Source organism: Rutilus rutilus (assembly GCF_951802725.1).
Source record: "Rutilus rutilus genome assembly, chromosome: 4".
Classification (NCBI taxonomy): domain Eukaryota; kingdom Metazoa; phylum Chordata; class Actinopteri; order Cypriniformes; family Leuciscidae; genus Rutilus; species Rutilus rutilus.
The window spans coordinates 38,987,591-39,011,061 of NC_140212.1; the positions used below are offsets into that span (position 1 = coordinate 38,987,591).

At 40.9% G+C, this 23,471-nt stretch overlaps 1 protein-coding gene and 1 long non-coding RNA gene across 2 annotated transcripts; both read left to right on the forward strand.

The window, feature by feature from the left end:
* Positions 1–12,646: 12,646 nt before the first annotated feature.
* LOC311289075 (uncharacterized protein) lies at positions 12,647–13,395 on the forward strand (the record flags this gene model as incomplete). The annotated part of the gene is made up of 2 exons (XM_084406834.1): positions 12,647–13,149; positions 13,325–13,395. The coding sequence occupies exons 1-2, from the start codon at positions 12,702–12,704 to the stop codon at positions 13,393–13,395; spliced, it is 519 nt and encodes a 172-aa protein (XP_084262960.1). The 5' UTR covers positions 12,647–12,701.
* Positions 13,396–13,474: 79 nt separating this feature from the next.
* LOC311289632 lies at positions 13,475–18,871 on the forward strand. The gene is made up of 2 exons (XR_014627181.1): positions 13,475–13,602; positions 18,787–18,871. It is a non-coding gene; the product is annotated as an uncharacterized lncRNA (long non-coding RNA).
* The last annotated feature ends 4,600 nt before the right edge of the window (positions 18,872–23,471 follow it).

Genomic DNA, 23,471 nt, shown 5'->3' on the forward strand with positions numbered 1-23,471 from the left:
TATACAAATACATTTTATTTCAACATATTCCAGTCGATTTTTACTCATCTCAGTAGGCTATAGCAAAGCAGTTTATTCTTTCACACACAGACGCGCGATTCATATTTAGGCTAAACAGTCTTTACAAATATGTACCCTTCATTCATCTCACAGAAAGGCGAGTCATATTATAGAAATGCGATTCATCTTTTTGCGGTTTGCATAGGCCTACACTAACGTTATTCCATAACGTTATTCCACATCAACACTTGAGAAAAGAAAACAGCCTACCTCACTCCTCAGCGGGATCTGCTCCTCATATCAGGAGATATTGCTCCTCATATCAGCACTGTTCTGAGGAAACTTTTCTCCATAAGGTAGGCTATATTATGCCTCACTCGATTGCAACGCGCTTTGTTTACAGCTGATGTGGGCGTTCTCAGAATTTGCGTTTGAATAGCACGCGCTCTCCGGGGCGTGGTCTCGTAATGAGCTCGACTGGAGTCGCTCTCTTTTTATACAGATTACAGAAGCTGAGAATATTTGTTTTTTATATAAATTACTTCATTTAAAAGATGCGATCTCAAGCTTTATGCCCGTGGGTCTGTTTGCCTGTTTGACTGAATTTTCGCGGAGTTATAGATCATTTTCGAACGCGTTTCAAATGGGAGTTTACTGACAGAGAGAAGGCAGAAATCGCATCATGTTAATTTTTCTTTATTTGTCAAAAAGCAAAACACTTTATTTTCATTGTGAGTATACAGAAAAAAAATAGAAACTGAACAGGATCGATTGATGTATTACACGAAAATGAAAGATCAAAAATAACAGAGCATTTAGTGTTTATTTTCATTGCTAAAAAAAAAAACCGAGCAAAACGCGCGGGCGCGTTTTTGGTCCCCAGAGGGTTAAGTCCTCCTCAGTGTTTGCTTGGCCGGATGGCTGTGTATTGTGTTGATTGATGGTAATTGGTGATTTCTGTCGAGACGCATCTCTGTGTGGGGAAATCCCAACAACACAATTCTCTAGAAGTGTAGCAGTTCCGCATCACAATCCGTACAGCGGCTCTTCCGTAACATGAATCCGTACAGTGACGCTTTGAATCAAATGTACAATGAATCACTTCCAGGTCAAATAAAGTTATATATACCTTTGGAAACTGTGTTTTGTCCTCTTTAATCTTCTTCACGCATTGTCGAAGTCCACGACCTTTGAAGACGACATTTGACCGGTAAGTACAATGACACCCGAGGGGCATTTTAAAATGGCGGTGGGCGGGGATCTCGCGTTGACTCCGGTGAAGGAGGGAAGAGAGTCCGCGAATGAAATGAATGAAGTTTTGGTCATGTGGTCTATAGTATTGAAGTTAAATGTAATGGTTATTGGTATTGAACATTTTTAACCTAAAATGTGTGTTATAAGGTAAATAAAACCCCATTTTAAACGGCGGTTTAAAAACTATGCTCATGAGGTCTTGGAAACGACCTGAGGTGACTGAACGCGCCATTTTTCGTTATGAATAATATTTTGCAGATCAGCGATATAAGGTCTTTAAAGTCAACCAAAGTGTCAAATGTGAAGTAAATTGTGTCATAATGAAATCTAACTACTATAAGACACCCTGCACGATGAGGCAGAGTGTCCATAAACAAAGTAAATAGCAGTAACTAGCAGCTTAAGCAGAAGAAACTGCACTTTGGCGCGCACTTGGACGTGCGCTAGAAACAGCTTTTGAACACTTGAATGAACAGCAGCTAAATGGTTTTTACTAGCCTCCCCCCATTAATGTAAGCCACCCAAGACAAATGTAAACATTTTGCTTCAACCCAGTGATCTCAAAGAACTAACTAATGAATACGTGAATAAACAGTGTAATACACATTTTATTAAGTTTATATACATAGGTATAATGTAAGCCACCCAAGACAAATGTAAACATTTTGCTTCAACCCAGTGATATCAAAGAACAAATGCACAGGTGAATGAATGAACCATTTGCTCTTTATTTTTTTAAATCAAACAAAACAGAAAACTCAAAGTCTTTTGTGTTTTTAGAAAATGCCAAAACAAAACAAAGCTTATAAAAAATGGTCCGAAGAGGACATGAAGGCGGCCCTGGAGGAGCTGGAGGCAGGGGGGAGCCTGAGAACGGTGGGGGCCCGCTACGGTATCCTCCACAACACTCTTCAGGACCATCGACGAGGCCGCTACGCCTACCAGCCCCACCCCAGCCGTGCCCTCCTCCCGGGGGAAGAGGCATCTTTAGTTGCGTATATAATTTGGATGGGCAGGCACGGCTTCCCCGTGACAAGGGCCGTAGCAACGTTGATGGCCACTGTTATTGTGAAGGCCTCGGGACGCCAGACAATGGTGAACTTCGAACATGGGCTGAGCCGTATGTGGTGGTGCCGTTTCCGGGAACGCCATCCGGAGCTGTCGGCCAGGACCCCCGACCCCCTGGACCGGCAGAGGGTCTTCGGTGTGACAGTGCCTTGGGTGGAGGCACTCTTCAACATATTGGAGCCCATGTTTGCCGAGAACAGCTGGCATGATCGTCCTCACCTGGTGTTCAACTGTGATGAAACAGGCTTTGGGGATAAGCAAAAAAGCGGGAAGGAGAAGGTATATGCACAGAGGGGACAAAAACATGTGTATCGCCAAACTGTGGAAACGAGGGAGCACATCAGCGTCCACTGCTGTGCTAGCGCGGCAGGTGTGAGCATCCCCCCCATGATTATTTATGCCCAATGCCTGCCCAGTAACAGTTATGCGCTAGACGGCCCCCCCAACGCCCTGTACGCCATCAGTGAGAAGGGCTACATGGATGGGCCCCTGTTCGTGAGGTGGATTGAACATTTCCTAAAGCATGCTCCGGCAGAGCGTCCACTCCTGCTAACTTGCGACCAACACGAGACCCATATGTCCAAGGACGTGGTGGACCTCTGTCGGGGCAATGGTGTGGAGGTGGTGTGCCTGCTAAGCCACACCACCCATGCCCTTCAGCCCCTCGATGTGTCCCTCTTCGGGCCACTGAAAGAGGCCTTCACCAAGCTGGCTACAAATATGGGCCTGGTTAGGGGAGACCTTGTCCTGTGGAAAAAGCATTTTCCATCGATCTTAAAATTTGCTTACCCAAAGGCGGTCACCGTGGAGAACATAAAGAAGGGGTTCCGGCTGACAGGCTTGTTCCCCCTGAACAGGCACGCACTGGAGGACAGTGATCAGGTACAAACAAAACAACAAAACAATAGACACTGCATAGATACAATAAAAACAATACAAACAATAATTTACTAATATCTTTATATTAGATATAATGTAAAGATATTAAAGATCTTTTAATATTTGGCAGGTAAATACTAATATTTAATATATAAATACATATTTAATATTTTAATCATTTAATATTAAAGATAATATATCTTTATATTATGTAAATAGGCCCAGATATACTAATATCTTTATCTCCTCTAATTTACATTTCAGATGATGATCATCCCTCCAGTGGCAGTCCACCTAGCCCCTCCTGGCACCACCATCGCCCCGGCCCAGATCCACCCAGCCCCTCCTGGCACCATCATCGCCACGGCCCAGATCCACCCAGCCCCTCCTGGCACCATCATCGCCACGGCCCAGATCCACCCAGCCCCTCCTGGCACCACCATCGCCCCGGCCCAGATCCAGCCAGCCCCTCCTAGCACCACCATCGCCCCGGCCCAGATCCAGCCAGCCCCTCCTAGCACCACCATCGCCCCGGCCCAGATCCAACCAGCCCCTCCCGACATCATATCAGTGCCAGTGGTTGCTGGCTGTGTAGAGTGCCCCACCTGCCATCGCCCGCCAAATCCGTTGGTCGCGGCTGGAATTATCCCGGCGGGGCTCGCCCACATCCTGGTCCCGCCACGCTTTGACCAGTCGGCCCGGAGGAGGCGGCGGCAGCAGCTTCCTGCCGGAGCACGCTGCATTACCAGTGACGAGTATGCATCTCACCAAACTGAGAAGGAGAGGGAAGAGAGGGAGAAGCAGGAGGCGAAGAGAAGGAGGATGGAGGAAGTCAAGGAAAGGAGAGCATTGATGGAGGAAGAGAAGAAGAGGAAGCAGAGAGAGAAGGAGCAGAGAGAGAGGGAGAAGGCGCAGAGAGAGAGGGAGAGAGAGAGGGGGAAGGAGCAGAGAGAGAGAGAGAAGCAGAGGGAGAGGGAACAAGAAAAAGACTACGGAGAGAGAGGGAGCAGGAGCGGCTCCAAAATGACATCTGTGCCTCTTGCAAGCAGCCAAGCCCCCCAGGATCTGCAACAGAAATATTGGAGTGGGTGCAATGTGAAAATTGCACCCTCTGGTACCACACTGAGTGTGTCACTCATGTGGTACCAGAGGAGGCATGGCTGTGCAGGGAGTGTGCCATGAGTCACGATCTGTAAATATGTTTATAAATAGTTTTGTATATAGTTTTGTATATATATATATCAATTACATGTTCTATTTTATATATATATACTGCATTCTTTGTTTATTTGTTTTAATAAATATGTTCATGTTCCTAAAACATTTATCAAAATCAAAAGTGCATCAGTGTTTTCTTGTAGCACACAGTTTCCTAAAACCTAAAGCCATGTTTGATACAGTGACCGTTATTAACGGGTTTACCTCAGTGACTTAAAAAAAAAAAGTATAGCAGCTACTGAAACTAAATGATGATCTAAATGAAGGACTTTTGGTGGAGGATACAAGCTTTCATAATACACACAGCCTATCAAATAATAAACAGCAGAAGCTAAGTTTATCAAATAAAACATTACCTACGCACCGTTGAAAACACGTGCACGTTTATACTGAAACTAAATACACATCCAAATCGGTTATTTCGGCCTGACAACAGATAATATACATAGCATATGAAGTAACAAACAGCAAAAGTTAAGGTAATTCACATAAATTTATATAGAAACGATACCTTCACGTCGTCTAAATCATGACGCCCCGTTGTACGGTTTCATGTTTTGACGTTTTTACCTGCCCGGAAGCGAGTTTTCGTGTACGGATTGTGATGCGGAACTGCTAAGTGATGAACTATCATCAATACCAGCGTAATGTTAAGATTATTTTGTGTATAATTTGATGTGAACTAGTGTTTTTGATTTGTGGTAATTTTGTCTTATTAAGAGGGGAGAAGAGTGCTCTGTGTAGGCCCTCAGTGTGTTTCTGGGGCGAGTGTGAAACATCAGAGTGAGTGTTGTTCACTTTAATTGATTTCCAAGAAGTGTTTATCAGTCTTGTGTTCCAAATATTGAGGAAGAGTGATGTATTGTTTATTTTACTGTCTGCAGGGGAAAATCAAGTGTGTCATTCACTGTGAAAACGTCTCAGGTTACGTATGTAACCCTGGTTCCCTGAGAGGGAACGAGACGCTGCGTCGAGACGCGGTGGGAACGCTCTGCGTGATTGCGTCGTGAAGCACGTGTATAATCAGTCCAATGGAAAGACGAGACGTCATAGGCGGGTGACGTCATCGACCAGGAAGCTATAAAGCACCCCTGAAAACAGACCGCGACAGCTTCTGAAAAGCCGAAGCAAGTCGATCACAGGCATGCAGGGAGTATGGCAAGGCGACGCAGCGTCTCGTTCCCTCTCAGGGAACCAGGGTTACATACGTAACCTGAGACGTTCCCTTTCAAGGGAACTCGAGCTGCGTCGAGACGCGGTGGGAACCCTATACCCACGACGCCATATGACAAATGCCTGTTCTGTATGAAGACCATGCGCACACTAGGAAACAAGCACCCTAGACCCTGGAGTGGAGCCTAGGTCCAAGTTATAAATCTAACAAATGTATGCGGTGAGGACCAGCCTGCCGCATTACAGATGTCATAGAGTGAAACTCCTGATAATAAAGCCTTAGAGGCCGCCATACTCCTGGTAGAATGGGCCGGGACAGCCAAAGGGGAAGGCTGTCTGGCCGCTTCATAAGCAAGTGAGATAGCCTCAACTACTCACTTGCTCATTATCTGTTTAGATGCAGGGCAACCCAACTTAGGTAACCCGAAGCAGACAAATAATTGCTCTTATATATACGCCACAGGGAGCTCTGTGGACATAAGCATCCAAAGCCCGGACAGGGCATAACAGATTAAGTTTTTCCTGATCTGGGGTATTAAGGTGGAGGACAGAAGGCCTGCAGCACAAAAGACCCACAAATTTAATAGGGACCTAGGAATACAACCCGGCAAGGGGTGAGGAAAGACTACCACCATACCAGGTGCAAATCCAAGTACGTGCAGGCCTCAGCCTCATGTACCACGGAGAAGATGAAATAAGGATCTCTCCTCAGAGATAACCCAGCAAAGAAACATTCATTGCAGAAATCAAGTACTGTACCATAGGGCAGATAGCAAGATTCAGAAGGCGTTCTCCGCACCAGGCAGAGAACAGTTTCCATTTCAATGCATATTCAGTCTTCTCGTGGAGGGAGCTCTAGACTGGAGTATGGTCTCCACGACCTCAGTCGAGAGACCTGAATCTATGAGCTGGGCCCCCTCAGAGACCGAGCCCACAGTATCCATAACTCTAGATGAGTGTAACTCCCGGGAGAAAGATATCGGGAAATGCGTACAGGTGAAGCCTCAACCACACCTAATACGTTGCATCCAGTTCAAGCAGAGCTGGACGCGTCAGGGAGAACCCCCTAGAGCAATGCGTTGTATAAAACGATGCGAAAAGTAGACTTGAGTCTTGACCGAAGTTCTCCCAAAGGAGCTCCACCACCTCGGGGTGAAGTCTCCATTCCCCCGGGCCTCAGCCCCTGCCTCAACAGGATATCTGCTCTGATATACGAGACCATCAGTGCGTTGTCCAGAAGGACAAGCACATGGTGACCTCTCAGGTCTGGCAGGAAGTATTTGAGAGCTCGAAATACTGCCATCATTTCTAGCCGATTTATGTGCCAAGAACGTTGATGGTCCCAAAGACCTTTCGCCGAGCGGCCACTCATGACCGCCCCCCATCCCGTGAGGGAAGCATCCGTCGAAAGCATACGCGTCGATAAGAAGCCCCCAGCACTGGGCCCTGGGCGAGGAACCAAGGTTTCTTCCACATGACCAAGGCACGAAGGCATCGCCGCGTGACCTTGATCATGCGAAACGGATTTCCCCTCGGAGAAAACCCCTTGGTCCTGAGCCACCACTGCAGAGGTCTCATGTACAGAAGGCCAAAAGAGATACGTTGGACACAGCTGCCATGAGCCCCAACAGTCTCTGAAACTGTTTCACAGTGAGTGACTGGCCTAGTTTTACCCCCTTTATGGCTGTGAGATAAAACACCCGGAAAAGTGGTCCTCTGAGCTGGAAGGAGCACACTCTTCTTGGCGTTGAGCCACAACCCCAACCTCTTTAATAGAGACAGAACGACATCTCGATGCCGAACTGCCATCTGCTCGGACTGAGCTAAAATCAACCAATTGTCGAGATAATTCAATACGTGAATGCCCTGGAGTCTCAGAGGAGCCAGAGCTGCATCCACACATTTTGTAAAGGTGCGGGGTGATAAACCTAGGCCGAAGGGAAGAACCTGATACTGGTATGCTTCGCCCCCGAAAGCAAACCTCAGGAACCTCCTGTGATGAGGATGGATAGATACATGGAAGTACACGTCCTTCAAGTCTATTGTGACAAACAAGTCCTCGGACTGAGACTGTGACACAATCATATATAGCGTAAGCATACTATGAACTTGAGATTCTGAAGCCTGTTGTTTAATTGACACAGGTCTAGAATAGGACGCAACCCCTCATCCTCTTTCGGAACAATGAAGTAATGGCTGTAAAACCCTGACTGTCTGATGGGAGGAGGAACCCCTTCTATAGCTCCTTTTGCAGAAGTGTCAGTACTTCCTGCTCCATAACCAGAGCCTGCTCGGGGTCCACCACTGTGGGGAGGACCTCTAGAAATCTGGGCGGACGAGAACCAAACTGAATTCTGAAGCCCTTTTCTATAGTGTGCAGGACCCACTGAGAAATATATGGCAGTAGTTTCCACGCTGCCAGAAATTCAAATAGGGGAACCAGTCTCTCAAGACTGGCCTCTGGATTTGGTTGAACAGTCACTTTGGTGCCCTGAAGCGGCGAACCGGCAGGGAACAACCGAACTGACCGCTCTACGCCCCTCCTCGGAGGATCGTATGGGGACGCTGACACCTCGGTGCCCTGAACGGAGAACCGGCAGGGAACAACCGAACTGGCAGCGCTGCGACCCTCCTCAGAGAGTCGCACCCCAGAGGGTGCCGAGGAGAAACGATTTCTCAAAACCGTCCCTGCCCTGGAGGAACCTTCAGAAGCCTGATAGCCTCAGCGTCACGACTTCTAGTCTAAGTTTTATTAGAGATAACGACAGTCCTCAGATCTTGCCTACCTCTAACTAGCTTTGTTCCTACGACCCTCCTCGGAGGATCGTTGGAAAAAGCAGGCACCTCAGTGCCCTGAAACGGCGAACCGACAGGGAAACCGAACTGACTGCTCTACGACCCTCCTCGGAGGATCGTTTGGGGATGCTGACACCTCGGTATCCTGAAACGGCGAACCGGCAGGAAAACCGAACTGGCAACATTGCGACCCTCCTCAGAGAGTCGCACCCCAGAGGGCGCCGAGGAGAAACGATTTCTCAAAACCGTCCCTACCCCGGAGGGGACCACCCTCAGAAGCCTGCAGCCTCGGCGTCAGGGCTTCTTCTTCCAAGATATTTTAGAGATAAAACAGTCCTCAGATCTTGCATATCTCTAACTGGCTAGACTGCGACCGCCACCCAAGTCACCTTCGATTGTGGATGAACCCAAATGGCGAATCTCTGTTTTGCCGCACTCTATGCTGCGAGGAGCTTTAGTAGGCTGAGACTGCTCCCGCCCAGCAGTCTCAGGAACATTAGATCGGCGAGGAAGAAACCTCTGGAACGCCGCTGAAGAGTTATTTCTTCGTTTTTTTTAAAGCGGAGCGTCCAGAAGAACAGACATATTTTAATTTCTCTTTACATCAGAAAAAACTATACATATATATATATATATATATATATATATACATATAAATATATATCACTCCGTGGCCACCAGCAGGAAACAACCGAACTGACAGCGCTGCGACCCTCCTCAGAGAGTCGCCACCCAGAGGACGCCGAGAAGAAACGATTTCTCGAAACCGTCCCTCCCCGGTATAGTTTATCTGTTGCACGACGCAATTCTCGAATAGCGTCAGTGCTGTTACATCCTCGCATTCATCCATGTCCTTATATACTTTACCTACCAGTGCTACCTAATAATATTTATCTAATATTTATGATGGCTGGTGGGTAACATCGGGGTTATGATGACGACCCGGGAGAGAGATAGCTCGCAAGCGTCTCTTTAACCCGAGGCACTGTCATACCATGATACTTTATACCCATAACATTACTATAGTAGAAGTTTAGGGATAAACACAAATAGAAACCGGTTTATTCCACGATCTCGACACCTCAGTGTGGAGATAGGGAAAAAACGGCACTCCCCGACGAGGCTGAGATATAGAGTTTTCCTTATATTTTCACTCCCAACCCCAATATGTTTGGCTGGCCAGAAATATTTAACTTAGCAACAGCACAGGATAAAACCTCCTTTATAAGCTCCTCTTTATTCAACAGAGTTATGAGCTCACTTATTTATTTATTTATTATGAAAACTCAAAAACATCTGCCTTATTTTCTTTAAAAACACACTAACGATACCAATTCCTCGGAACTGGAAATCGCAGGATGAATGCCTCATCCCGGGGAGGAGAAACCGCAGAGCGTGCTTCTCCCCGAGATAAAACACTGGATCTAACAGGTGTTTGTAAGAACCATTTGCGATCCCCAAGATGCGCGTCGACGCCGTGCCTCGGCAGCAGCGGGACCCGCGCACCGAACCGTCCTCCTCGAAGAACGGCCGGCGGGAGCGGAGCGTCCTCACGGACAGCTTCTCGCAATGCTCACAGTCAGCCCCCTCGAGAACTGACTGTTGGCATACTCCACTCCCAAACAAGCAACACAAAGCTTTTACTCTGCAGTGTGTGTCCCCACCCGTGATATAACGCGGGCAGGGAACAACACAATGCTTGCTTGCTCTCTTTTGCCATAATATATATCAAATCAAATCAAATCAAATGAAAATTTATTTATATAGCACAATTCAGACATCAAAGCAATTCAATGTGCTTTACAAAGAAAAATAATAAAGAAACATATAAAAACATCATAATAATCATACAAGATACACAAACACAAGAAAAAAAAGGGATAAAAACACATAAGAAACTGTAAGGCTGAACAGTATAGCAAGGTTTAAGAGCTCAATCATAAGCACGTGAAAAAATAAATGTTTTTAATTTAGATTTAAAAATCAACACATTTGGGGCGCATCATGATATATATTGCAACTTGACAGACAACAATAAATATGACAAGGACAGAATACACAGATCGCTTGCTGAAGGCACAGAAGCTGTCGCGGTCTGTTTTCAGGGGTGCTTTATAGCTTCCTGGTCGATGACGTCACCCGCCTATGACGTCTCGTCTTTCCATTGGACTGATTATACACGTGCTTCACGACGCAATCACGCAGAGCGTTCCCACCGCGTCTTGACGCAGCTCGAGTTCCCTTGAAAGGGAACGTTTACAGGTTATAGAGTGGTGATGAAAAGTAAATTTGAATATCATTCATTTCATTTTTGAAGTTGTACAAGTGTTTATTTGCTGATGTAAGACTAAGTGTTAAATTGTTTAATCATTTTTGAAAGGTATTGCAAATACTCAAAAATGTAACTTCTAATTTCATTGCCATGTATTTTGCATGTAACATAAGTAGCCTTTTCTTGGTCCTCTGTGCTGACAAATGTTATAATTATTTGTGCATTTGTTTTCTAGAATGAGAGGCTGCTACTGTTGTCTATGTTAGCTAGCCTAGTTTTTGTGATTGATACATTTAATGTTGTGACTGAGAACAAGAGAGATAGAGAGACTCATTTTGATGTGAGAAGCAAACTTTATTGATTTCAATCACTTTACACAAACCTTTCTACGCTAAGTTCCCGAAATTTTGCTTAATTAACGCTGCGCTGTTTCAAGTGCAGTCTGGAATAAAATACCCCTTTATATACTTTTCATTCTGTGTCCGGTGTTGTCACTATCTCACATACCGGGCTACATATACATATATATATATATATATATATATATATATATATATATATATATATATATATATATATATATATATATAACATATGAGCAGAAATTGCTAAACAAAAGCTTATTTGATGTGGCAGTACTACAGTAAAAACTGTAGCCAAATCTAGTCAACAAAATGTTGTCTTTCATATTTCGCCTGACTGTAACGTTGTTTTTATGAAATATTAGGGCATATAAATGTTAATTTGCAGTTTAATACGTTGCTTATACAAAGACATTTTATTTCAACATATTTCAGTCGATTTTTACTCATCTCAGTAGGCTATAGCAAAGCAGTTTATTCTTTCACACACAGACGCGCGATTCATATTTAGGCTAAACAGTCTTTACAAATATGTACCCTTCATTCATCTCACAGAAACGCGATTCATATTCTAGAAACGCGATTCATCTTTTTGCGGTTTACATAGGCCTACACTAACGTTATTCCACATTAACACTTGAGAAAAGATAACTTAGCCTACCTCACTCCTCAGCGGGATCTATTGCTCCTCATATCAGCACTGTTCTGAGGAAACTTTTCTCCAGGATTATTAGGTAGGCTATATTATGCCTCACTCGCGGCGTGCTGTGTTTACAGCTGATGTGGGCGTTTCACAGGTCTGAAATGGTTCTCAGAATTTGCGTTTGAAAAGCGCGCGCTCTCCGGGGCATGGTCACATTACATTTGAATGAGCTCTAATGAGCTCGACTGGAATCGCTCACTTTTCATACAGATTTCACAAGCTGAGAATATTTTTTTTTTATATAAATTACTTCATTTAAAAAAAAAGAATTCAAGCTTCATGCCTGTGCGTCTGTATGCCTGTTTGACTGAGTATTCGCTGAGTTAGTTCATTTTCGGACGCGTTTCAGAATGGACTTCACTGACAGAGAGAAGGCAGAACTCGCATCATGTTTATTTTTCTTTATTTGGCAAAAAGCACAACACTTTGTTTTTATTGTGAGTATACACAAAAATAATACACACTTAACAGGATCGATTGATGTATGAAACTTGTTTGTAATATCAAAGTCAACAGAGCAAAATGAATTTCTTTTGAACTGATAAGAAAAAAGCGAGCTGGTATCGCCGGCGATACGGCCGACCCCAGGGGGTTAAAGTGTGAGATTTTAACCTGCATTAGCATGCAGATCTGACAATCCATTCACACGACCGGAGGTGCACATTTCTGTGATTATCCCTTAAGGATAAGTCCCTCTACTGATCTTAAAAAATATATATATATAAAAAAAAAAAAAAAAAAAAAAACAGAGACGAGTTAGTTATTTTCTGTTGAGATCAACACGTAATGAATAGAGATAAACATCTACTGAACCCGGAACATTCCTTTGATTATGATTAACAATTAACTTGAACTACTTATTTTTCTGGAGAAATGTAAATCATTTACAAAAGACAGTAAATCAGGACACTATAAAAGGAACATGAGAGGCTGTGAGGACGACAGAGCAAGAGCTGGAAACAAACATCAGTGAAGAATGAAGGGTTTAGTATGTTTACTGCTGCTGTTGGAAACCTTTGTGTGTGTCGTACAGCATCAGGTAGATGGAGGACTCAATGAGAATGAGATCAGTCAACAGCTCAGATCTGAGGACGGAAGACAGAATCCACCTCAAACAGACACTTTGAGAGATGAAGCTTCAACTGACAGCCAACAAAACTACCATCTGTTCTTCACTGACATCCATGCAGCGCTGAGAGAACTGACCGCCACCGTTACAGAGCAGAAAGTGAACATCAGAGAACTGACCGCCACCGTTACAGAGCAGAAAGTGAACATCAGAGAACTGACCGCCACCGTTACAGAGCAGAAAACAAACATCAGAGATTTAAAGACACAACTGAGGGAACAACAGACATTTATCCTGGAAGAGATGAACAAGAAAAATGATGTTATCCTGAATGAGATGAACAAGAAAAATGATGGTACCTCACCAAAACATTCACTCTTTTATCAATGATCCTTAAAGTAAAATAACAATGCAATACATTGCATTATGTAAATGTTAGTGTAAAATTAAGTGTATACTGTGCACATTTTTTTTATCTATTACAATAAGCAGTGTAAATGTCATTTAACAGCATCTTTATTCCTTCACAGAAATATCAAATCTTACTCAGAGTCAAGTGGAGTTGAAAAAGGAAAATAGAGGTGAAAGTGTGCTTGAATGATGTTAAATTTAGTGTATAGATTCTAATTGAAATATAGTAATATATCACTATATTTCTTATGTTTTTCAATAACAGACAGAGAAATAGCTTTTTCAGCTTCACTGATGCAATCTGGCAGTGGATATATTGGTCCTTTTACCTCTGAAATCACACTAACCTACAGGAACGTCTTCACAAACATAGGGAACGCCTACAACCCAATTACAGGTAATTATCAGTGAAATGAGTCATAAAACTCAGTTTATAGTAATGAAAACTCTTCTGCTCCATTCAGACCTCTTTGTGTATTTGAGAATTAGGGGCCGTTTACACGACACCAGTTTCAACAAAAAACTGAAAACTTTGTAAGCGGTTTGGCCGTTCATTCACACGACAACTGCGTTTTGGGGACCTGAAACCGGACACTTTTAAAAAAGTTATTTACAAACACTTTTAAAGTGCAATTTTTTGGAAACAATACCGTTATCGTCTCAATGTAAACTACAAAAACATGAATTTGTGAAAATGGGGATGGACATTCTAATTACATATAGTCTATACCAGTGGTTCCCAATTCCAGTCCTCGTGACCCACTGCTCTGCACATTTTGTAGGTCTCTCTTATCTGACACACTCAGTTCAGTTCATGGAGTCTCTCCTAATGATCTGGTTCAGGTGTGTTAAATAAGGGAGACATACAAAATGTGCAGAGCAGTGGGTCACGAGGACTGGAATTGGCAACCACTGGTCTATACTACTACAGTGAGGAAAATAAGTATTTGAACACCCTGCTATTTTGCAATTTCTCCCACTTGGAAATCATGGAGGGGTCTGAAATTGTCATCGTAGGTGCATGTCCACTGTGAGAGACATAATAAAAAATAAAAAAATCCAGAAATCACAATTTTTTAACTATTTATTTGTATGATACAGCTGCAAATAAGTATTTGAACACCTGTCTATCAGCTAGAATTCTGACCCTCAAAGATCTGTTAGTCTGCCTTTAAAATGTCCACCTCCACTCCATTTATTATCCTAAATTAGATGCACCTGTTTGAGGTCGTTAGCTGCATAAAGACACCTGTCCACCCCATACAATCAGTAAGAATCCTACTAACATGGCCAAGACCAAATAGCTGTCCAAAGACACTAGAGACAAATATGTACACCTCCACAAGGCTGGAAAGGGCTACGGGGAAATTGCCAAGCAGCTTGGTGAAAAAAGGTCCACTGTTGGAGCAATCATTAGAAAATGGAAGAAGCTAAACATCAGGCTTGTGCAAAATTCAGAATTGGCCTCCATTCAATTCATGAATTGGAATTTGAATTGAATTTACTCTGCCCCACAGGATGTTGAATTGAATTTGAATTGGAATGACAGGAAGTGGAATTAAATTCATGGCAATTCAAAGAAATTCCACACAGTCACACAACAGAAAGAATGTGTTGAGTCTCGCATGCATTCAGTGTTAGGAAGGTTACTTTGGAAATGTTATTGCTTACTGTTATTAGTTACCCATTATAAAATGTGGTTTGGATTACTTTATTTGGATAACTTTATCAATCCAAAGCAATTTCGTTTTAAGTTGATTAGTAACTAATTGAATTAAACATTTTACCTCAGTAATACAACTAAATACAATTACATTAATTTTGTAATTTAAAGGTGAACTAAGTAACTTTTTTACCTTAACTGAACAGCTTCGGAGTCATTGGAATGGTTATATTACTTATTTCGGGTTGAATGGTGGTCGTTTCGCACCCCCCTGGTGCCCGTGAGCGGAAAATATGCACTTGCAACTTTGGGGAAGGAAGTCTCGCGTGATATCAGGTCTCGCGATGTAAACAATTGCTTTACGGCCAAAATAAATCTGCTAAAATGCTGTCATTATTGCGCTCCCTCACGCTGTTCGAACCCGAATGAAGAAGACGTTTTAAAGAATGTCCCATCTGCTTTGATGTCGTTGATCTACTAGCCTCTGGTGTCTGAGAATAGCCAACTAATTTTTACAACAGTGTTGTCAAATATCTATTCCGAAGCTGTGGGGGGAGCTCTAGAGAGAAACCTGCGAGCAAAAAGCGAGAATACAGCGAAGAAATCCCGAAGTTACTGAATGCAGCTTTAATAACAGAAATTTTATTTCACGTAACTATTTACTCCTCAACCCTGCATACATTTTGTTCTAAAATAGATATTGATCAAATTCTTGAAATAAATAACCCCCTCAATGTTGTTTAATTAGTTTTGTTCCAATGTAATTTTCATTTCAAAGTAATCACACAAACACAAAGTTGTTGTAAATGCAATTATCATTTATTCCAATGCAAAAAAATGACCGAGCAATACTGTTGCATCTAATTCTCAATAGCTCCTCAAATGTTTTTTCATTGAGTCTGCACTGTTCTGGGGCCTCATTTATAAAGCGCGCGTACGCACAAAACGGGGCTGGAAACGTACGTACGCCAGTTCCCACGCAAAGGTTGTGATCTATAAAAAACAAACTTGACGGGAGAATGTGCGCACCTTTAAGCAAACTTTGAGCCGTACGTACGCACATTCTGGAGACAAAGGGAATTGGCGACACCGATGGTGAGCTGGAGTTAAGTGTCTTTTTGGTCACTTTTAGACAGAAAATCTGAAGAAAATTTAACATATACAGAAAGATAATACAAATATAATTTCACTCACCAAGCCTGTCACTTGAAGCAAATATCCATCCCTTCTTAAATGTCCGCGCCAGCGAGCGCGTTGGGCCGTTTAGTGAAACTGACGCAAATAACAGTTTAAATAAATAAAATAATGATTTAAACTAATGGAGTTAAGCACTTAAACATGAAGTCATTACTGAGAAGTTATAACATTTTTATATTCAAATTCAGTCAATAGAAATATTTGTTGTTAATGCGGTGTTTTTGAACACATTTCCTCTGGCATGCTTTGTTTTAATGTTTTAACCACAGAGATAACTGCTTATCATGATAATACCAGATTGTCTGAGAAAATAGTTTCGTGCAAATAATGCCCAAGGACTATCTGTTTCCATTAAACGTATCAATTAAAAATACAATTCGGCCAGTGGAAAAGATTGAGAAAAACTTTCTCTGAAATGTATTTTACACTATTTGATTTATGTATTCAAAAACAAGGCAAGGATAGGCAACTGCTTGATTTTTATTAATGTAATTTGTCTTGTACCGTTAAACGTTATCACGTGGATGAATAATCATATGCAAATGATATGCAGATGAGGATCTGCATAGTAAAACTAGGCGTTGTAAGCTCCATATATGGTTATTTCGGGGAGGAGACGCATGTGCGCACAATCTTCCGCTGACTGGGATTTATAAAGTGTATTCTGCGCAGGTTCTGGCGTACGAACGGTTTTATAAATCCGAATATTATTTTGCGTACGCCATTTTTGGCTTTCGGGCGCACGTACACTTTTAGTAAGGTTCCTACGCACAGTTTTATAAATGAGACCCCTGGTCTGAATATCTTTCCTGCAACACTAAAGATTCTCTCAACAGGTGCAGAGTGAAGTTGTAAGGGACTTCTGAAACTTAAACAGTCCAGTGTTGCCCATTAAATTGTGCTTTCAAACAAATGTCCATCTCAAATTGTTTAGCAACCATTTTAAATACTTGGTTAAAGTAAAGCATTCTGGGAAATGGAGTCATGTTCCATCATGTTCCACAAAATTACAATTACAATAAATCAAACTTAATTATTTGTTCTGTGACTAGAGCTTTTAACATTCATTGCTGGGGGAAAACATATCCTTTTTATGTAATCTGTAAAAGTAGTTCAAACTAATATCATTTATAATGCAATCATATCTGACATATACTGTAAAGCTTCATTGTTAAACACTTCACTTAAAATATGTATATGAATTTCTTTGAATTTTTATTGAATTGCAATTCTGCTTCCTTTAATTCAAATTCGAATTGTAATTCTAGATCCTGTTTTTGACATCAATTCAAATTCAATTCAAATTCAAGAATTGAATTGGAATTAAGGAGTCATTCTCAATTCAATTCTGAATTGTGCACAAGCCTGCTAAACATGACTGTCAATCTCCCTCGGACTGGGGCTCCATGCAAGATCTCACCTCGTGGGGTCTCAATGATCCTAAGAAAGGTGAGAAATCAGCCCAGAACTACATGGGAGGAGCTGGTCAATGACCTGAAAAGAGCTGGGACCACCGTTTCCAAGTTGGTAATACACTAAGACGTCATGGTTTGAAATCATGCATGGCACGGAAGGTTCCCCTGCTTAAACCAGCACATGTCAAGGCCCGTCTTAAGTTTGCCAATGACCATTTGGATGATCCAGAGGAGTCATGGGAGAAAGTCATGTGGTCAGATGAGACCAAAATAGAACTTTTTGGTCATAATTCCATTAAACGTGTTTGGAGGAAGAAGAATGATGAGTACCATCCCAAGAACACCATCCCTACTGTGAAGCATGGGGGTGGTAGCATCATGCTTTGGGGGTGTTTTTCTGCACATGGGACAGGGCGACTGCACTGTATTAAGGAGAGGATGACCGGGGCCATGTATTGCGAGATTTTGGGGAACAACCTCCTTCCCTCAGTTAGAGCATTGAAGATGGGTCGAGGCTGGGTCTTCTAACATGACAATGACCCGAAGCACACAACCAGGATAACCAAGGAGTGGCTCTGTAAGAAGCATATCAAGGTTCTGGCGTGGCCTAGCCAGTCTCCAGACCTAAACCCAATAGAGAATCTTTGAAAGCCCAGAAACCTGACTGATCTAGAGAAGATCTGTGTGGAGGAGTGGGCCAAAATCCCTCCTGCAGTGTGTGCAAACCTGGTGAAAAACTACAGGAAACGTTTGACCTCTGTAATTGCAAACAAAGGCTACTGTACCAAATATTAACATTAATTTTCTCAGGTGTTCAAATACTTATTTGCAGCTGTATCATACAAATAAATTGTTAAAAAATCATACATTGTGATTTCTGTTTTTTTTTTTTTGATTATGTCTCTCACAGTGGACATGCACCTACGATGACAATTTCAGACCCCTCCATGATTTCTAAGTGGGAGAACTTGCAAAATAGCAGGGTGTTCAAATACTTATTTTCCTCACTGTATATCCGTAGTGTTTCTTTACAAAGAGACATCGCCAACTACTGGCCTGGCAGCAGAATACAGCGTTTTAAAGCGTTTCCACGGATCTGTGTGAACAGGGATCATTTTGACAACGTTGTTGTTGTTGGTACGCGAAAAACGCAAAGAAAAAAACTTGTCTGTTTTTAGGACACTGTTGTCGTGTAAACGTAGCCTGAAATTATCTGCCATCTTTCAAAGCTTTTACACAGTGTGCTTGATAATTAAACAATTATCCAGGAAACAGCTGATTCTGTATCTCTTGTTATTTGATTTAGGTGTTTTCACAGCCCCACTGAAAGGAGCGTACATGTTCAGAGTCTCTGTATTTGGTCATGGCCCAACTCCATCAGGTGCATCCATTTTTAAGAATGGAGAGCGTATGGTTTTGGCATATGCTCATCAGCCTCAGAGAGAGTTAAACTCCTCGAATGGAGTTGTGTTGATCCTGGAGGTTGGAGATGTTGTCTATGTGAGACTTTGGCCTAACACGAGGATATTTGATAGCGAGAATAACCACAGCACTTTCAGTGGTTTCCTACTGTTTCCCTTAAGAGAACAGGAGCTTTGCAGAATGTGATTACAATAATTCTGAACCTTCAGCGTATGATTTAAAATGAAACTCATGAAGAATCATTAAAATATGAACGTGTATTAATGAGAACTAATGTGTGTGTTTGAAATTTGCATTACAATAACAGAACAAAATAACATTACGAATTACTTTGTCAAAAAATTCACCTCTTCAAATGTTCCTTTTATGCAGCATATTTTGCAATATCACATTATGATTGCAATGACACTTGAAAATTATGTTTTAAATGGGAGACCTGAAATAAGAATTTTCTATAGAGTTTATTTCAAATATCTATATCTACAACAAAATGTGTGTAAGAATGTTTAACATGAAGTTAACATGGAAAATGTGCCTTGCTTTAGTGGAGAAAAACTGACACTTACAAAAAACTGACACTTTTAAATGAAAGCAAGCTAATGAGTTTTCCTCTGCTGGTTGTAATAGTCTTTTTTTCTTACTACTCACTAATGTGTTTCTATAATTCATATTTAGACATTATAAAATCTCTATTATAACATTTACAGTCATTTTATCAAAATCCCTCCCTATCTACTGAAACATTAGTTTTGACAATTGTGCTATATTATGAGTAATGTGAAACCTGAAAATGGTGTTTTATTGAGGACACTTGCAGTAAAACTTTTTTTACCCGTAATATATTTCAAATATCTGTATCTAAAACAAAATGTGTGCGTGTGTGTGTTACGAACTGCTCCGAAACACAAAGGTTGAGATCCAAATGTAGCTTTATTTTGAGTAATCCAGAATCGTAATCTAAACACAGGCAAAGGGTCAAGCACAGGAAGGCAGTCCAAACAAACAAACAAGGGTCAAAGGCAAAAAAGGGAATCCTAGAAACAGGCAAAAATCCAATAACCAAAAGACAAAAGACATTGAAACCTGGGGCCCGTTCTTCGTACGTTGCTTATTACATCCGAGATCAAATGACACATCCAAGATGATATCATCGTGCGAATCATGATCTGGCTAACTCGGTTCTTCGAACACACTTGCCGGATATGATTAGTATCGCTGGATTGAGTTATCTGAGATAACTGCGCGTTCATGCGCTGGTTTAAAAGGGGATATGTATCGATAGTAGAAACATTGATCAGCAACGCTGCTATTGGCTGCTCAGCGTGGCCAAAGAGCGCGCTCAGTTTTTCTCCTCAGCAGAGCAAGAACTAATAGTCGAAGTTTATTCTGAATTTTAATGTTTGCATTAAAGTCTGCAAAAGCCAGGAGAGAGGGCTGGCAAAAAGTAGCAGACAATGTAAATCCGTTAGAAGTGGCCATGTTAGATGTTTTTATCACTTATTAGCCTAAATTTTTGTATTTTAATAATTGCATAATTACTTTGTTCATTGTAATGTCAGAGTCACCACACTAGAACATGGGAACAAATAAAAGTGAAGTACAAAAATATTCTACATAATGGTAATTTTTAGTTATATTATAGTCTCTTTTATAAAAGGCACTGTTAAATAAATGGTTGTCTGTTTATAAAGAAAAAGGCTGAGAAAAAAGAAAAGATCTTAGTAGCCTACACTGTAAAATAATTTTTGCTGCATTAAATTAAGGCCGTATAGTCATTTCAACTGTTAAATCTTGAGTAATGATGAATTGCTTTGACTTGTGAAAGTGAAAACTGATAAACTTATGTTAATGTAAAAATATTTTGCCATGAGTTATTGATCACATTTTTCCCCAGTGTAGTTCATTGTAATGACATTGTGTTTTCCTCTTTTGTGCACTTTTACATAATACACCAACACTTGTATCTGTTCCCAAGAAAGTGGTGGCTGAAATATGTGCAGTAAGTGGACATTTTCTAACTTTCCAAAGGAAAGAAAGTATAAGAGGAGACATAGGCCTACAGGTGGGCAGTGTATAGCCAACTTTTCCTTTTTATTTGTTGCATGAGGCATGTGTCTAATATCACTTGACCACTGGCTTTTCTTTACAAAGAACAATTGAAATAAAACTCAATGAACTAAGCATATTTGTCTTTTATTAAACATTTTATGAAAAGTGTTTTTTTTTGGCAATGTTGTGTAAATGTAAATTTTAGCACAATGTAAATGTGCAGCCCAGTTACAATTGGGATTCTTATTATTCCAGATTAATAATATTATATCAAATAAAAAAAAGGCAGTTGACTAAAATCTTCCATAATCACAAATGTGAAAGCAAAAAGGCCAGGATCTGTGCATGACTTAAGAATTTTCAGAGATTCACATTTATGCACATTATTTGAAAGTGGTAAGGACAGTTCCACAATTAAATATCAAGCTCACTGTATTACATACACTTATGCTGATCCTCACAGAACTGCATTTTTTCATATGTGATTATGACATGTTCCTGCCTGCAGACAGGTGTTTTATGACCCCATTCCCTGACCCAAACCAGTTACAATGCAGCTCTAGCCAGGACAAGGGCACACAATGAAATGAACTTCAGCTAACTAAAGGGAAGATTTCAGTGTCTGAAAAGTCTGAGGGTTGCACACCTGACAGGGCCTGTGACATTGCTGCATGTGCCATATTACACAACATTGCCAAAAAAAAACCAACACCTTTCATTAAATGTTTAATAAAAGACAAATATGCTTAGTTCCTTGAGTTTTATTTCATTTGTTCTTTGTAAAGAAAAGCCAGTGGTCAAGTGCCTGCAACAAGAGATATTAGACACATGCCTCATGCAACAAATAAAAAGGAAAAGTTGGCTATACACTGCCCACCTGTAGGCCTATGTAACGGCGCGACATTTTGAAAATAAACCAGCCGCATTTCAAAGTCGTTCCCGAAATGACCGCCAGGTGGCGCAAAGGGACATTGTGCAAAACAGCAGCAATTGCCGCATTTTAAAATGTAAGTGGGTTAAATAAAAAACCCTAAGCCTAATAGGCATATTTTTCATATATATAAATAGGCCTATTAGGCTACAACAGAATAGAACCAAAGATAGAATAAATTTTAGAACTGAAAAAATAGAATCAAAAGTTAAAAATAGAGGCGATATTAGGAGCAATGACGCGGAATATTTTTACTATTCTATTGAGGAATTAGATAAATGAAGAGCTCTCGTGAGCGATACAATTGCATAGTAATTTATAGTGATTTCAAAAGCAGTCCTTAAAAAAAAATAAAAATACATGGAGTAGTGTGGCATAATTTTTGAGAGATAACTCGGAACGCGTTTTAGTTAAGATCCTGGTTTCAATGCCCTTAATCTATATAGGCTAGGCTACTGCTTTAAAAAAAATGTCACAACGCGTTTTGAGATTGTTTTGAATTAAACATTGAAGTTTAAAATGTAGTGTTTTGGCACACCAGGCCGAGTGGCGTTACGCATTGTTCAAAAATCAGGTTTTATTCTGGCATGTTGAATTGGCGTTAGATTTTTTTTTTTAGATTTATTAGATTTAGATTTTAGATTTCGTTAGATTTTTTTTTCTCATAACAGCTAAAATAACTAATATATGCCTTGTCTTAATATGACCTACTTAATATAGGCAATAGGCATATAATAGCCTATATAATAAATTAGCAAAACTTGGCCACTAAATATTTAATTTTCAATTATTTTAATTATCACAATTAAAGTTTAAATTTTATTAAATTGAACAAGCGCAACAATCAGCATTTAATCAAATATTCTAAAAGATGTATTAATAATAATAATGTTATTTCGTTTTTTCGACATGTGTGCGTGCAACAAGCAAGATGTGTATTTGTAAATCCGGTGATGCGTGCATTGATTTTTATCAATAAACTAGTGTTTTCTGACAGTGTCGACTGCAAAGATGAAGTTGACGATCGCCATATTTGTAGTGAACGCACCTAGAGAGAAATGCACATAAAGACATAATCAGAGAGTAGCCTTTTTCTTTTCGTTTTGAATTATTTCGTTTGAAGACATTTCAAGCTTTGTGTATTTGATGTATTTATCATGTCTGTGTGAGGCATACGCTGAGTTTCGTTAAGTTAGGAGGATGAGATGCGCTCCAGCTGACGTGCAATGCAAGTGACCGCGCGGGCGCCTCCATGATTAGTGTCTGTTATATTTGCTTCTCTTACTTATTTAAATCCAGGCAATTGGTTGATGAAAAATTGATTAAAATTAAGATACAATTTATAGAAAACGAAATTCACTTAAAAGAAATGTTTTCTACTAACCAAAACTTAATGAAGTGGTCAAAATCATGTCTGACCCACTCCATATCCATTTCTCGATATAATGCATCCTATCTTACTCGTGCTGTTCACTTTTCATATTCAACATAGATGGAAAAAAATAACATTATAATATTTTAACAAATATGATACTAAATGAGATTATTTAATGGCTACAACAGTAGGCTATAGTAGGCCTATAGACTTT